This window comes from Tasmannia lanceolata, unplaced genomic scaffold, assembly GCF_043159265.1.
Source record: "Tasmannia lanceolata isolate RefF3 unplaced genomic scaffold, GAP_Taslan_0.1 ptg000008l, whole genome shotgun sequence".
Taxonomy (NCBI): domain Eukaryota; kingdom Viridiplantae; phylum Streptophyta; class Magnoliopsida; order Canellales; family Winteraceae; genus Tasmannia; species Tasmannia lanceolata.
Genome location: NW_027518685.1, coordinates 24221554 through 24236817, shown reverse-complemented (window position 1 = coordinate 24236817; position 15264 = coordinate 24221554). Strand labels below are relative to the sequence as shown.

Genomic DNA, 15264 nt, shown 5'->3' with positions numbered 1-15264 from the left:
TGGCAGTAACCTACTAGGCTACTAATGAGTATCTGTATTGTTTTTCCAGAGTAACCAAAGTTTTAGAAAGATGCTGGTTGCAAATGAAAGTCCCTTACTTGAGTTCCGTGCAATAGGTGGTCAGGTAATTGTTTTTGGGCTACGTTTTAGTTTTTGTGATGTTTTGCTCTCTTATTTTGTCCGGGGAATTCATTTCTTAAAAAAAAAACAGGTTGAGCTTTCAATAAGAGCAAATGACATGTTCATTGGCACTGTTTTGAAATCACTGGAAATTGAAGATTTGTTTGGCTATGCGGAAATGGCTATGCCTCGATATCTTGCAAGATCCTTCATTGAGAGCACTGATTTGGCCACATCGAATGCATCATCATCTCTAGCTAGTAATAGCGACCGGAGCTGTAGCACCAGTGATCTGACTCAAATTGACGGCGATGATAAATTTTTTGAAGCATCAGATAATCTAATTGATTCAGTTGAATATCCTGTGCAACTCCCAGGAAGTGGTTCCAAGCACTTCAGTTCCCAAGGCTCCCTTTCATCTGACAAGTCTTCTATAAAGCCTCCTGGATTTAGTCGTATTGTTGGTCTACTTCCTGATGCTGAACTTCGAGCTGGGAGTGAGGACTTGAGAGAAAAAGATACGCTGGGTAGTTTTGTGAAAGCCCAGATAGTTATTTACGACCAGAATTCTCCTTTATATAATGACATAGATAAGCAAGTGAGTGGTCTTTGCTCTCTTTATTTACTGCTTGGCCACTATTTCATTGAGAAATTATACGGTGGACGGTCGTGCATGCACTTGCAGCCCTTAAAAACAATGGGGCCCGCATTATTTGGGTGATCCAAACCATTCATTTGTTGTGCCATGAGGTCGAAAGGGTGTGCCCAGAAAATCTTCTCCATAGGGTTAGGATCATCCTATGGAGAAGATTTTTTGGGCAGACCCTATCTACGTCATGTCCTGACAAATGAACGGGTTGGATTGCCCAAATTATGTGGGCCCCACCCTTTTTTTTTTGGGCTGCACATGCATGCATGGCCGTCCACCATATAAATTCTCCTATTTCATCATGCCATGGACTAATTAGTGATAATTTTGTTCCGATGGCACTGTGCAGGTGACAGTAACCCTTGCTACCTTGTCCTTTTTCTGCTATAGACCAACAATTCTTGCAATTCTGAAATTTGTGAATGCTATTACCATTGAGGAAGGGACCTCCGATGCTTCCAAAGACATTGCTTCATCATCCATGATAGAACAAGATATCTCAAGGATTGATTTGTTCGATGATGCAAATTCAGCTACTGTTCAAGAACCTGTTGTTAAAGGGCTGCTTGGGAAAGGGAAATCAAGAGTCATCTTTTTTTTATCATTGAATATGGCACGTGCACAGATTTTGTTGATGAATGAAAATGGGACCCAGCTTGCTACTTTGTCACAAAATAATTTGCTCACTGATATCAAGGTTGTCTGTAGCCCTGTTCTGGTCTAATGAATTCCTTTGGCTTTCTTAGACTGTCTGTTATACTCCTTATTTGATTTTTCTGGTTTTCTCAAAGGTGTTCCCTTCTTCCTTTGGTATCAAAGCTTCTTTAGGAAATTTGAAAATAAGTGATGACAGTCTTCCTAGCAGCCATTCGTATTTCTGGGTTTGCGATATGAGGAATCCTGGGGGCAGTTCATTTGTCGAGGTATATAACAAATCTACTTGCTGAACTACAACCTTGTCTTTACCTATACCTTCACAATATAGTTATTTGTTCAATAATAATTTACTATGTTAAAACATCAAAGTGAGAAACCTTACTGTTGGATCTGTTTGTTTTCTTTTGCTAATTCCATTGTCAAAAATCTTCAACAGATTTTCAATTAAGGGGATATTATATTTTTATTTAAATTTTATATAATATATATGGTATCTGGATTTTAATGTCCGTTTCATTGTCATGAAGCAATAAAGCATTGCAAACTTTGTTTCCAATTGTACTTGATGCTTTACTTCTATTTCAGCCACTAACGTGACCCCTATCACAAAAATATCATTTCTTCAAAATTCATTATGTTCTGTCGCTCAAATATCATTTCTTCAAAATTCATTATGCTCCTATTTTATTTGTTTCTTGACCTATTTATTTAGGGAGATGATTTTCACCCCCCCCTGTAGGTTGCTACACCCCCTCTTTTACGTGAATTGTGGGCAGACTTTAATGCTTTTTGACGTCAAAACACGTTACAAGGGGGTTGTATCCATCCTATACGCAAAGAGGGGGGGAGGGGGGGGGGGGGGGGGTTGGTGGGGTTGAAAAAATCATCTCCCTTTATATTTATTTATTTATTTTTTATTATTACTTTTCTGATTTTGATTTCTACTCATTTGGAAGCATTCTTTCTATTATTTTTTAACGGACGACTTTCCTCTTCGTTGTACTATACATATGGTTAACATGATATTTTCTGAGACATGAGATTAACAGGGTATTGCTCATAATTATGCAGCTTGATTTCAGTTCTTTCAGTGCTGATGATGAGGATTACAGAGGGTATGATTTTAGCCTTTTTGGGCAGCTCTCAGAAGTACGGATTGTATACTTGAACCGCTTTGTGCAGGAGGTACCTACTTAATGATCCATTTTAATCCCTCTTCCAGTCTTATTCAGATTCTCAACGCACTGTCAAATGTAATTTTGTAGGTTGCTAGTTACTTTATGGGCCTTGTTCCTAGCAATGCAAAGAAGGTTGTAAAAATAAAAGACCAGGTAACCAACTTGGAGAAGTGGTTTACTACCTCTGAAATTGAAGGGTCACCTGCTCTAAAGTTGGATCTTTCACTTAGAAATCCTATAATAGTGATGCCCCGCAGAACTGACAGCCTCGAGTAAGTTTTCAAGTGCATGTATAGAACTGTTTATAAAGTTGGTCTTCTGTAGGCTATGCAGGAGTAGTATTGTTTTTAGACATTTTATAAAATTGATCTTCTGTCTGCTATGTAGGATAATATTATTTTTTGGCATATTGATAATTAAACACTTTTATTACATTATGTTTGCCTCTCTGCTTCAGTTACTTGGAGCTTGATGTGCTTCATATAACTGTGCAAAATACATTTCAATGGCTACGTGGTGACAAAGATGAAATGGGTGCTGTGCACATGGAAATACTAAACCTCCAGGTATGCTTTCCTACTTTTTGAGCTGGATCCATCTACTTGCACATTTTAATGGATAAACAATTAATTCTGATGAAAATATAGCTTCCATCTTGTTTTATAAATGCATGATGCTGGTCATAATAATCTGCAACTTTAATTTTAAATGTATTTTGTGTTTTTCATTGTTTCTTTTTGGGGATCATTGGTAAAAATCTTCATTATGAAAGCAAAATTTATTAGAAAAGGACAGTAGCACAAAGATTCATACTAAAAATCCCAATCTCTAGAACCATCCATTACAACAAATCTATTAGCTTAATGGTGAGCTATCAAATTTGCTTCAACTGGCATGAGAAGCACCTTGTATGTGCAATCTTGAAGATCTCGATAAAACACTCCCATAGTTGTCAACTGCCTAACCGTAAGTTACGAAGTTCGGACACGGTACTAATTTGGAGAGGAAAATGTTCAAAAAATTTGTATTATTAAGAAGTTCGAGGTAGTGGATAAATTAAATAAATTTAGAAATAAAAACAAAATATAACAAATATACATAAATATATACAACCTTTCTAACCTCATTTTGATTACTAAAAACATATTTTTAAGATGGTGTTTTCTTTTTGTTATGGTCCCAACAAAATTTTCTTGCAAAATTTGCATTATATATATATATATATATATATATTAGATGGTAATTTACATTAAATATTTTCCCCCATCTTTGGTTGCATTCTCATGCATAGGGTTTCTCTCCCTTTCTCTCTATATTTTTTCTATCTTTCTTCCTCTAGGGGATGCTTGGTTTGCAAGAAAGGGGTGGAAGGAGATGGAAAGGAAACTCTTTTCCATGTTTGTACTTTGTATATCCATTAAAGACTTCATTTTGAAAGCAAACTTCTTCCAAATCAACGATAATTTTTCTCTCTCAAAAGGTCGGATGCCGATTTCCTTTCCATACGGAAAGAAATATTGGACAACGCATGCTTCTCAAGATCTCATTCCTCGAAAGAGGTCTCGTTTTCACTCCAAACCTTAGTTATAAATTCTGTTTTGTTCGGCGTTTTGTTTTGGCAATCGGAACGAAATGTTTATGTGTTTTGTCCGTTTCATTTGAAACTTTCGTTCCGCTACGACGATTGAAATTTTCTTTTAATAGTTAAAAATATGAAAAAATCCAAGAAAATCAGAAATTGTTAAAAGAATATAAGAAACAAATAAATGAACCAAATATGTAAAAGATCCAGCATTTACTTAAAGGAGAATCACTATCAGCTGAAATGGCTACGTTGACCAGTGCCTGACAAGATAAAAATAATTTTAGAGACCAAATTATGAGATTTTTTACTGGACTTTTGGGATTTAATAATGTCTGGACATGATAGAAGTAATCAATTTTTAAAATTGGAAAAATACCCTATCGTTTGGAAGTTAGGATTTTGAGCCGACCTGTTTTTTTTTTTCAAAATTTGTAACAAAAAAAACAAGAGTTTTTTTCAAAATTTGTACTAGAGTCACGCCATGAAGCTTTGGGAGAGGGTAATTGAGCATAGACCAAGAAAAGAGACTAAGGTGTTAGAAAATCAGTTTGGCTTCATGCCTTAACGATCGACTATGGAAGCCATCTTCTTGATTAGGCGGTTAATGGAGAGATTTAGAGAAAATAAAAAGGACCTTCAAATGGTTTTCATTGATTTGGAGAAAACGTATGATAGGGTTCCAGGAGTGTTATGTGGTGGGTCCTTGAAAGGAAAAAAGTGCTGACTAAATATGTTGATGTGATTAAGGATATGTACGATGGAGCAGTAACTAGTGTCAGAACCACGGATGACACGTCTAGTGAGTTTCCAATTACAATAGGACTGCACCAAGAATCAGCTCTAAGCCCTTATCTTTTTACGCTAGTTATTGATGAGCTTTCGGAGGTATATAGAATGAGGTGCCGTGGTGTATGTTATTTGCCAATGACATAGTATTAATCGACGAAACCAAAGCAGGAGTAAATGCTAAGTTAGAGTTATGGCGAACTACTTTGGAATCCAAAGGTTTTAGACTGAGTAGGACTAAGACAGAATATATGGAGTGCAACTTTAGTAATGTAAGGAGGCGGGACGAGGATGTAGTAAATATGACTGGACAGGAGGTACCTAAGAGGGATATCTTTCGCTATCTTGGTTCAATTCTACATAAGGAAGGAGAGATTGAAGAGGATGTTAATCATAGAATAAAAGTAGGTTGGTTGAAGTGGAAGCTTGCCTTAGGAGTTTTGTGCGACCGTAAAATCCCTACCAAGTTGAAGGGAAAGTTTTATAACACAGCTGTGAGGCCAGCCATGCTGTACGGTTCAGAATGTTGGGCCACCAAGAAGCAGCATGTGCATAAGATGAGTGTAGCGGAGATGCGAATGCTTAGATGGATGTGCGGCCATACAAGGTTAGATAGAATTAAAAATGAAGACATTCGTAAAAAGGTGGGGGTGGCACCAATTGAGGAGAAGATGAGAGAGCACCGCTTAAGATGGGTTGGACATATCCAATGTAGGCCTTTGGATGCTCCGGTGAGAAGAGGCGACTCGTGCCAAATTGATGGAGTAAAAAAAGATAGGGGCAGACCGAAAACAACTTGGGTAGAAATAGTGAGGAAAAACTTGAGAGCTAGGAACATAACAGAGAACATGACCTTGGATAGGATAGAATGAAAGAAAATGATCCACGTAGAAGAACCCAACTAGATCCAGGATTAGAGCCGGGTAGATTCCTTTCACCTTCTTCATGAAATTTTTCTAAAGGATTCATTTAGCCGACCCCAACTAGTTTGGGACAAAGGCTTTATCGAGTTGAGTTTCAAAATTTGTACTAGAACAGGAAAGTTGACTTTTTATCCTTTTAGATTTGGGTCTTGAAACTATTTTTAATAGATCCAAATGGGAATATTCTCTTAATTACATGTAAATCTTAAGTAAATGACTTTGCATGTAAATACTAAGACGAGGAAAGAAGAGAAAAGAACTAGAAGAGGCAAGAAGAAATGAAAAAAAAACAAAAAATGGGGAATTCCGCCCGTGTCGCCAGAATTTTGTCTGGAGACTGAAACATTTCTATTTATGTGGTGACTGAAACCGGAACCGAAATTTTAAACCTTGTGTATAACCAAGCGAGGAGAAAACCTAGTTGGTATTGTTTTGGATGCATTTGGTGCCAGATAAAGGCCCTTTCATGAGGATCTAGGATTTCTGAGCCCAATCGTGCTCTTCTCTCTTTTTAAAAAAAATGGTAATTGTACTTTTCTTCTTCCCCATTGTTCCTGTCTCCGTTGTCTTCAGTCACTGAAAATGGAGAATCGTCACTGCTCGCAAGAAGGAAACCATGAGGCTTGTCGTCGTCGCCTCAGATATGCAAAAGGGTTGATAGGTTCCTCATATATGATGAGGCCCTGTTTGTTTTGGGTTTTGAGAACCAATTGCGAGTTCAAAACTGATTATTGGACTCAAAATTAAAGTTTTGGACTCACAATGATGGTCTTAAATTTCCTTGAAATCTCACCAAAATGACTGAAATGTTTCCATTACCATCCCCACCAAACTGAAATCTACATGATTTCCTTTCACGTAATTATTTCCCCAAAATTTTTATGAAATTTCTCAAATTCAGCCGAAAATCCCGAAATTCAACCGAAATGGTAAGGACGCCAAAAAATGGAAAGATATTATTTGCGTTTCATTTCATCTCATTCATTGATGTAGAGAATTATATTTGTAGTGTTTAAATACGCAGATGCGACACGGAATGCGACTAAAGAAAATCCTAGTCGACTCGGCACGATGTGGTCGAGTACTCGGTTGACGCGGCTGAGTACTTGGTTGACGTGCTCATAATTCGGGAGAATCAAAGGAGTTTTTATTGACTCTGTAGTGCAAAACGCGGAATGCAGAACGTGGCCAAGTTAAAAGGGAGTTGACTCGGGGAGTCGATGCGGACACAGGGAGTTTTAAAACTGTGTATTTGGTAGGCAACACCATTGAACTTCACAACAAAGTAAACATATTTATGCATAGGATTTCATGTTGGCATGGGGCCAATAATACCTAGTAACTATGTGGTATTGACATAGAGCTTGGGTTCTTAAGGAGGAGACTGGTCATTGTCATTTCTTATATTTCATTACATTGTACTTCTTTTGATTTTACTGTTCTAGACATGCGCGACAACACATGCTACTAGGTGTTCGATGTGATTAAGCCATTATGGATTGTTTTGTTGTTTATGTGATTGTTTCTATCCATATACTTGTGCCTTTTCTAGTATTTCCCAAAGTTTCATCTTAAAATTTCATCATTTGTATATGTTTTTTTAGAAGATTAAAAAATTTCATCATTTGCATATGTTTTCATATGTTTCCGTGATTTTACAAGATTTCCACCGAAATCGACATGTTTCCGTTTCCATGCCGACCGAAACCGAAATTTAAAACCTTTGCTGGAAGTTGCTTGAGCTGTCCTCACGGAAACGTAGGTACTAAATGGTTTTGGTGTGATTCCATAGGCTGTATGTTATTCAGTAAATCGTTTACCACCTGTAATGTTGAATAATAAGTGTCCTATTGAATGTTTGGGGTTTGTTCATTTCCCATCCACCCTTCCTTTTCATGTATTTAGATGTGTGTTTTCCAAGGAAGCAGGATTCTTACCTGGGAGTGGGGAACCGTGATTCCCCGGTCCGCGAATCCGAAACGGGAATCTTCTCGAATCCCCAAAAATTGGGAATCCCGGTTTGGATTCGCCGGAAACCCGATTCTCACTTTTGGGAATCGCGGTTTATGATTCCCCAGAAACGTGATTCCCACTTTTGGGAACCACAGTTTAATGTTATGTGAAACACGATTTTCTGGCGATTCTCTGGAGATTCCTTGGCAATTCCCAACTCCCCAACGATTCTCGGTGATTCTCCGGTGACTCCTGCAACTCTCCTACGACTTCACGATTCCCGCTTCCGACCATTCCGGGAGCCTTCGATTCCCGCTTTCGATTCTCGCTCTTGCAACCCTGGTGTTTTCTTCAAAACTTGAGTCCACCTAGAGATAAGTTTTCCTTTCTTTCCATCAACTTGTACAATTGTGGGCATTCTTGGTTTCAAAAATGATATACTGAATTGGCCCCAACATTGGAAAACGGTACAGACGAGACGACATTATAGTACTTCCTATTCTTATCATTGACTAGTCATTTTCCATTTCCATCTCAAGAGAGTCAGCAAAGCAAGATTACATGAATCATCACTTACGAAAAGAAAATGATGAAAGGGGATGTGCATTGGTGGTTTCATCTTTCATGATCCATTGCATTATGATTCTATCCTAGGTACATCTTTTTTGGCTTATACATTTCCGTGTCCTTCCTCTGTTGATCTTGACTTGCCCACTAATTCTAGAAAAGTGAAGAGAACTTGCACAATATGATTGTTTATCTGCCTCCTAGAGAGTTTTTTTTTTGCTGCTAATTCTTCTCATAGTGATGCTAAGCGACCACTTGGAGGAAAGCTATGGAAGATGAGGTGCAAGCCTTAGAGAACTATCTTACTTGGGATTTGGTAATTAAAAGAAAAGCCATCTGTAGATTGCAGATGCATCATCATCATAAATACAAGCCCAATAGGGAGGTTGAAAGGTATAAAGCTCTTGGCTACCAAAGTACCAAGTGATATGCTCCAATGTATGGAAAGGGTTAACTAGAGGCATTGGCACCGGTATTAAAGTTGGAACTTCGTGAGGGTCATCATTTTTATAACAACCAAGATGAGGTGTCTCTTTATCACTTGCATGTCAAGAAAGCATTCCTCCATGGAGATTTTAAGATTAAGAAAGCACACCCCCCACGGTTGGGTTCATTACCCGCCACCTTCTATTCCTCTCTCTCACTCGTATGGATGGGTTGTTCCCTTTCACCCCTATCTTTCTTCTTTCTTAATCTTGATTTTGTTCTTGTTCTTGATTTCTTTCTTAGTCTTGATTCTTTCCTTTTTCTTGATTCCTTCTTATTCTTTTCTCTCTTTATCTTCGCTATGAACAGCTCTTCTTTCCCTCTCTTCGCTGTGCTCTCTTCCGTCTAGGACACTACCTGTAGCGAATGACCCAACACGCCATTCCAGGTACTGATCCATTTTTCCACTAATTTCTATAGCATATTTTCCTCTAATATCACCCTTTGAACCTTCACCTTTTCACTTTCTACATAACCCCATTTCCCCATCAGTTTTCCACACAGATCCTACCCATCCAGCTCTACTCTTCTCACCCATACATACTGTTAACTAACCAACTTCCCCAAAAGCTTAAGCTGTTGAAGAAAGACATTATTTATCTTTTATATTTTAACGCATACGAAGGTTTTAAATTTCGGTTTCGGTACAAAATTTCAGCCGAATATTATAAATTCATTGAAACATTTCGGTACAGAATCATGGCCAAAATTCAGGTAGTATTCTTCACCACTGGTTTTTCTTTTTATTTTTGGTCGTCTTTTAGAAATATCTTAAAAGAATCTCATTGTTCTTCTCTTTTCTATGAGTGGAGTTCGTTGAGAGAAATTAGGCGTGAATTTCAGGAAAGATTATATCCTTCTTTTATATTTACATTAAATATGAAAAAGTTAACTAATTGGTAACGGGGTCTAAGGTTTTATCCTTATTTTATGATTTTATCCTTATCTCCGTTGCAGCACTCTTTTGTTAATTAATCAATACTTTCATGAAATTTCGGTGGAAATTACAGAAATTTTGGCCGAAATTCTATACGAGATAAAATATCTTTTATTTGATTTCGTTGGATTTTGGCCAAAATTTTGGCGGAAATTTCGGTTTCGGTGTGGACCGAAATGCATTCCGAAACTGAAATTTGAAACCATGGTTCTGAATGCTCACCCAAAAAAAAAAAGTATTTTGAAGAGGTGCATAAGAATCAACAAGAGTATCACGACCAATAGAAAGGACCCATGATGAAAGGAGGAATAAAAAAAAGAAGGAAAAGGAAAAATCCCAAAATGTTACGAAGCAGGAATATAATGCCCTATTGCCATTTGGCCCTCTCACTACAAGGGACGTAGATAATCAGTAAATGATTACACCATATGTCCCATCTCCCCAAGAAGTCAAGAATAATACATTTATTTTGGGAGGGGAGGGGGATCGAGGGATTTCCCCATCAGCAACTTGACTACAATTAAGGAACCTCCTCTTCAATCCACACTTTCGCAACACCCATGACAGCCATAATCTTCAATCCTGTCCAAACATGCAAATTTTTGTTTCATTAGCGAAGTTGCCAATTGGGACTGTATATGACAAAACCATATTACCATCGAAATCCACTACAATACCTTAAGACGATACACCTAAACTGAGATATAAAGATTTAATGTTTTATTTGCTTCCATTGAAGTGGAGTTTACGTACCGACCCCAACTAGTTTGGGACAAAGGCTTAGTTGAGTTGAATTGAGTTGAAGTAGAGTTTATGTCATTTGGTGGTGCAGTGCAGATGCCAACCATCAAGATTTCTAGACACATCGTTAAAAGTTACCCCTCCCCCCACCCCACCCCCACGCACTCACACACCCCCCCCCCCCCCCCCCCCCCCCACCCCAACACACACACACACACACACAAAAAGAGCCTAATTCGATGCTAGATAAGCAAGAGCTACTCTCTTGAAAGTTAAAACAATCGACCAGAGTAGCTCTTTCAAGGACTTCAATTATAATTTTGCCAATTATAGTACTAATATTTGAAAAGGCCGTAGAAAACTCTTATTCATTTCCTTCCAAATAGTTGACGGGAAAGGGATTTTGTTTTACTTGCTGCCATTGAAGTGGAGTTTATTTCATTTTGGTAGTGCAGATACCATACATCAAGATTTGTAGACACATTGTTGACGTCCAAAAAAATAGCTCAATTCGATCTTTCATGTTCCTCAGCTTTCATAATTTTTCTGTAAATAACTAGCTAGCATATGGAAAATCTAAAGCTGTTAGGAGTAATGTGAGTCAAAATCCTGATCGCTAAAGGAAACATTCATTAAGATGCATGAGGCTAAGTAAGTGTGGTTTCTCTTCTGTCTCTTTCAAGATTAACGTGTTAGTTTGCAAGATTTCAGGGCCTATATCAATTGTTTGGAACTTCAGATACATTGCATATAACTATATTAACAATACATAATGTTCAGTTGAACACCTTATCCTATGTGAGATAACCTTTTAAGCTTCTTCGACTAGACCTCACTATTTCGGAAGGTTACCATACATTTAAAGTTCACCATTTTCAACAGTTCTGGCAAAGTTTCACCTATTACAGTTTTATTCAACTAGATATCCTTGATGTGAATTGATGTCTCTTCCTACACCAAATATCTGTGCATTTCTGCAATCTTATCTTCAGTGAGTTGTGCAGGTTAAAGACATCAATTTGAGAGTTAGTACTGGAAATGGATGTGGTGAAAGTATAATACAGGATGTCAAAGGAATTTCTGTAGTTATTCGTCGTTCACTTCGGGATCTGCTGCATCAAATTCCAGCAACAGAGGCTTCTATTAAGGTAATGTAGTATTTTTTTCCTTTCATTTTTTTATTACTATGGTGCAGTTCCAAAGGTTTGTTAGTGTTGAAGGGTATTATAGTCTTGTTGAAGGGTATTATTGTCTTTGTATATATAACCCTAAGTTGGGCACCTATATATATCATATTACATGGGAGCTCCTTAGTGGAGACTCCATCTTCTCCCTCACTCTTCTTCTTCTTCCTTATCCACAATAACATGGTATCAGAGCCTAGGGTTTTCTGATCCAACAATAACACAAAAAAAAAAAAAAAAAAAAAAGAATGAAGAAAGGAAGAGAACTCTAGTTCTCTCTCGCACTCTCTCACTCTCTCAACAAACTGTATTTGTTAGATTTTATTGATGATGTCTCCAAGATTACATTTTCATTTGAAGTTCTGTGTCTGATTTGTGTACCAGATAGAACAGCTCAAGGCAGCTTTATCTAACAGAGAGTACCAGATAATTACAGAATGTGCATTATCTAATATCTCTGAGACCCCACATACTGTTCCTCCATTGGACAAAGGTTTTGAAACTTCTTTAGAAGATGTAAAGGAGCATCTGAATCCTCTGCCATCAGGTGTTGAATTTGAAGCCGCCGAGGGTAGACAAGCATGGATCACCATGAAAGTATCTGTTTCCATAAATTTGGTTGAGTTGTGCCTGCATTCAGGGGTAACAAGAGATGCAGCTTTGGCTACTTTGCAGGTATTTTTTCTTCCTTTCCTGGCTGCCGAGAGTACTTTTCTCGTCTTTTACATGTGCTATATTTTGGTAACGGAGGTTGTATCCAATGGATTGATAGAAATGTGACCATGAAAATAGAGGCATCACTCATACACAATGGAATGATTTCTCATAGCCTAATCAATTCTGTATCTTTCAATTTTTTTGAAGAGGTAAGTATGATCTATTAAAAGGGGCCAAAAAGCCGAAAGCAAGATACAGAGAAAATATACAATACAATACAGAAAGGGAATACAAGAGAAAATATCAAGGAGGAAGATATTCAAACGATTGCATGCTCTCCCTATCTACTCCATCCTTGTCTAACTTATTGGCTTCGACATTAGCGGATCTGTTAACATGATACGCCTTATGATGAGGGCCACCAATAATATCTTGGATTTCATCTATAATTGCACATCTGTAATTTTTCCTATGAAGAAATCAGATGGAGTTGTGTCATTTTCTTATGAAGCAATTAGTCGGAGTTGTGTCAGGATGTATTTTTGTTGTTTTACTGTCTGTTAGTCGCAGTTGCACTATAAAACGTCCCTCTTTCAACTGAGGGGTTATTTTGTTGCAAGTACTTCAACAGTTGCGTAATAAATTTTCCTGTTCGGTGGAACCATGCGGCAGAGAAACATGTTGAGATATATTGAGATAAATTGACGTGATAAGCCCATTACTTATAAGGGATTTCCTTTTTTAATGTCTATTATAAATAATAAATGCTTGGGATCTTGAGACATAACTCACTCATGTTTTCCCTTTCTCCCCAAACCTCTTCTTCTCCTCTGTTTCCCGGTCTTCTTCTTTTTTTCTTCTCTATTTCTTACATTAAATCAATTTAATATTCCTACTAATTTTCCCTATATAATCCAATGTAACTTAATGATTTTTTTATAATTCCTGAACCGTTACCTTCAGATTTTCTTGATATAGTGAAGTGTTGCTAATTATATATATATATATATATATATATATATATATATATATATATATATAATTGAATGGTTGTTGCTAATTATGTTACAACCATAATTTTCAAAAAAAAATAATTTATGTTACAACCATGATGTTATATGCATTATCTTAACCTGTGCGGTTTTTGAAGTGACCAAAAAATTTGTTCGCAACAAATTTCGCATGCATGAAAAGAAAATCACACGCATAAAATACATTGAGATCAAATTTCCCTCTTGCGAGAGGAGGTTTTATTAATTTTGGTGGGGACGTACACTTCCGTCTCTATCGGCCGTTAATTACATTTCTTGAAGAAAAGAAAATACCTCTTATTTTCCATCAAGAGGTTCCCTATCAAAATACCACTTTTGATTATTCATCCAAATAGGGACTTCATGAAAAATCTGATTTTCTTCTAAACAAATCCTCTTGGATGCGGAGTTTCTTTTAAGGCTTGAAGAGACAGTGAATTTGAATCTCTGATGATTTATATTTCGATTCTTTTGGAAGAGTGCCCTCTTGGAAGAGGTTCCCTTGAGTTGTATCTTGGACTCTTTTTTTATAAAGGGTCCTCTTGGAAGAGAAACTCCTTTGAGCCATCTAATCTTTATCGTGGAGGATAAAGGTCTTCTTTACTCTTTGAGTCTCTCGGAAGAGACTCTAAAGAGATCATCTTTCTCTCGGAAGAGAAAGGCTGCACTTTATGTCTCCTGGAAGAGACTCTAAAGAGGTTTTCTTCATCTTCCTTTTCGGGAACCGTCATCTATATCATCTTTCTCCCTCTAGAGTCTCTAGGAAGAGATTCTAAAGGGATCTTCTTCATCTTCCTTTTGGGGAACTATCATCTTTCTCGTGGAGGAGAAGGGTCTTCTCCCTTTAGAGTTTCCAGGAAGAGATTTTAAAGGGATCTTTTTCGTCTTCCTTTTGCGGAATTGTTATCTTCATCATCTTTCTCCTGGAGGAGAAAGGTCTTCTCCCTTTAGAGTCTCTAGGAATAGATTCTAAAGGGATCTTTTTTGTTTTATAAATCTTTTTGTTTCAGAAATCTGTTAGTTTCAGAAATCTTTTTGTTTACCTCTCTCTCCTTTTCTTTCTTCCTTTTTGGTTCTTCTCTTCCTTTCCGTCCTTTTTTCTCCAAAAGATCCATTCCCTTTTCCAAAGGATCTTTCCTCTATTTATAGTGCTTCCTTGGAGTTGTTGGCTATTACCAACTCACCCCTTATCTTCAATTTCATTGTATCCACTTTCTCTTACTGGAGTCGTTGGCAACTGCCACCTCAACCCTCATTCAGGATTCCACGATCACAAATTCCCCTTTTGTGGGGTGTTACGTAATTACTTTTTTTTTTTGAAATGTGGGTGATTTATTTCCTCTTTTGCGAGAGTTTTTTTTTTGTTTCCTTAAGTTTAGGGATTTCTTTCCCTTAGTCGTGGGCTTTTTTTTTCTATCAAAGTATTTTAACTTTGTGTGTATCTGTTTTGCATTTTTGGAACAGCGTAATGTACTCTCTTTCCTTTTTTTTTTTAACAAAAATTTCGAGTTAAACAATCACTTACCCCATGGTGTTATATGCATTATCTTTACCTGCGTGGTTTTTGAAGTGACCATGATCAAGTGAACCATTTACCCCATGATGTTATATGCATTATCTTAACCTGTGTGGTTTTTGAAGTGACCATGATCAAGTGAACCATTTACTGAACTCTCAATAACTGATACATTAACCTCTACCCAAAATACACCCAATGTTGAATATTCATATTCTTTCGCATCAACAATCCCATAAGCATCGATTCAATGACAATGTTTTGGCTGCCAATGTCTTCAGATTACTTCATCGC

General features: G+C 37.2%; 1 protein-coding gene across 1 annotated transcript in view; it reads left to right on the top strand.

Moving 5' to 3' along the window:
• LOC143884917 (pleckstrin homology (PH) domain-containing protein) overlaps window positions 1–15264 on the top strand; it is a 113423-nt gene that overhangs the window by 42559 nt on the left and 55600 nt on the right. Inside the window, exons 23-31 of the mRNA XM_077388775.1 lie at window positions 50–124; window positions 212–718; window positions 1119–1466; window positions 1561–1692; window positions 2498–2611; window positions 2692–2876; window positions 3062–3170; window positions 11587–11730; window positions 12151–12441. Of these exons, the coding sequence (XP_077244890.1) occupies window positions 50–124; window positions 212–718; window positions 1119–1466; window positions 1561–1692; window positions 2498–2611; window positions 2692–2876; window positions 3062–3170; window positions 11587–11730; window positions 12151–12441 (1905 nt within the window). The remainder of the gene's footprint in view (window positions 1–49; window positions 125–211; window positions 719–1118; window positions 1467–1560; window positions 1693–2497; window positions 2612–2691; window positions 2877–3061; window positions 3171–11586; window positions 11731–12150; window positions 12442–15264) is intronic.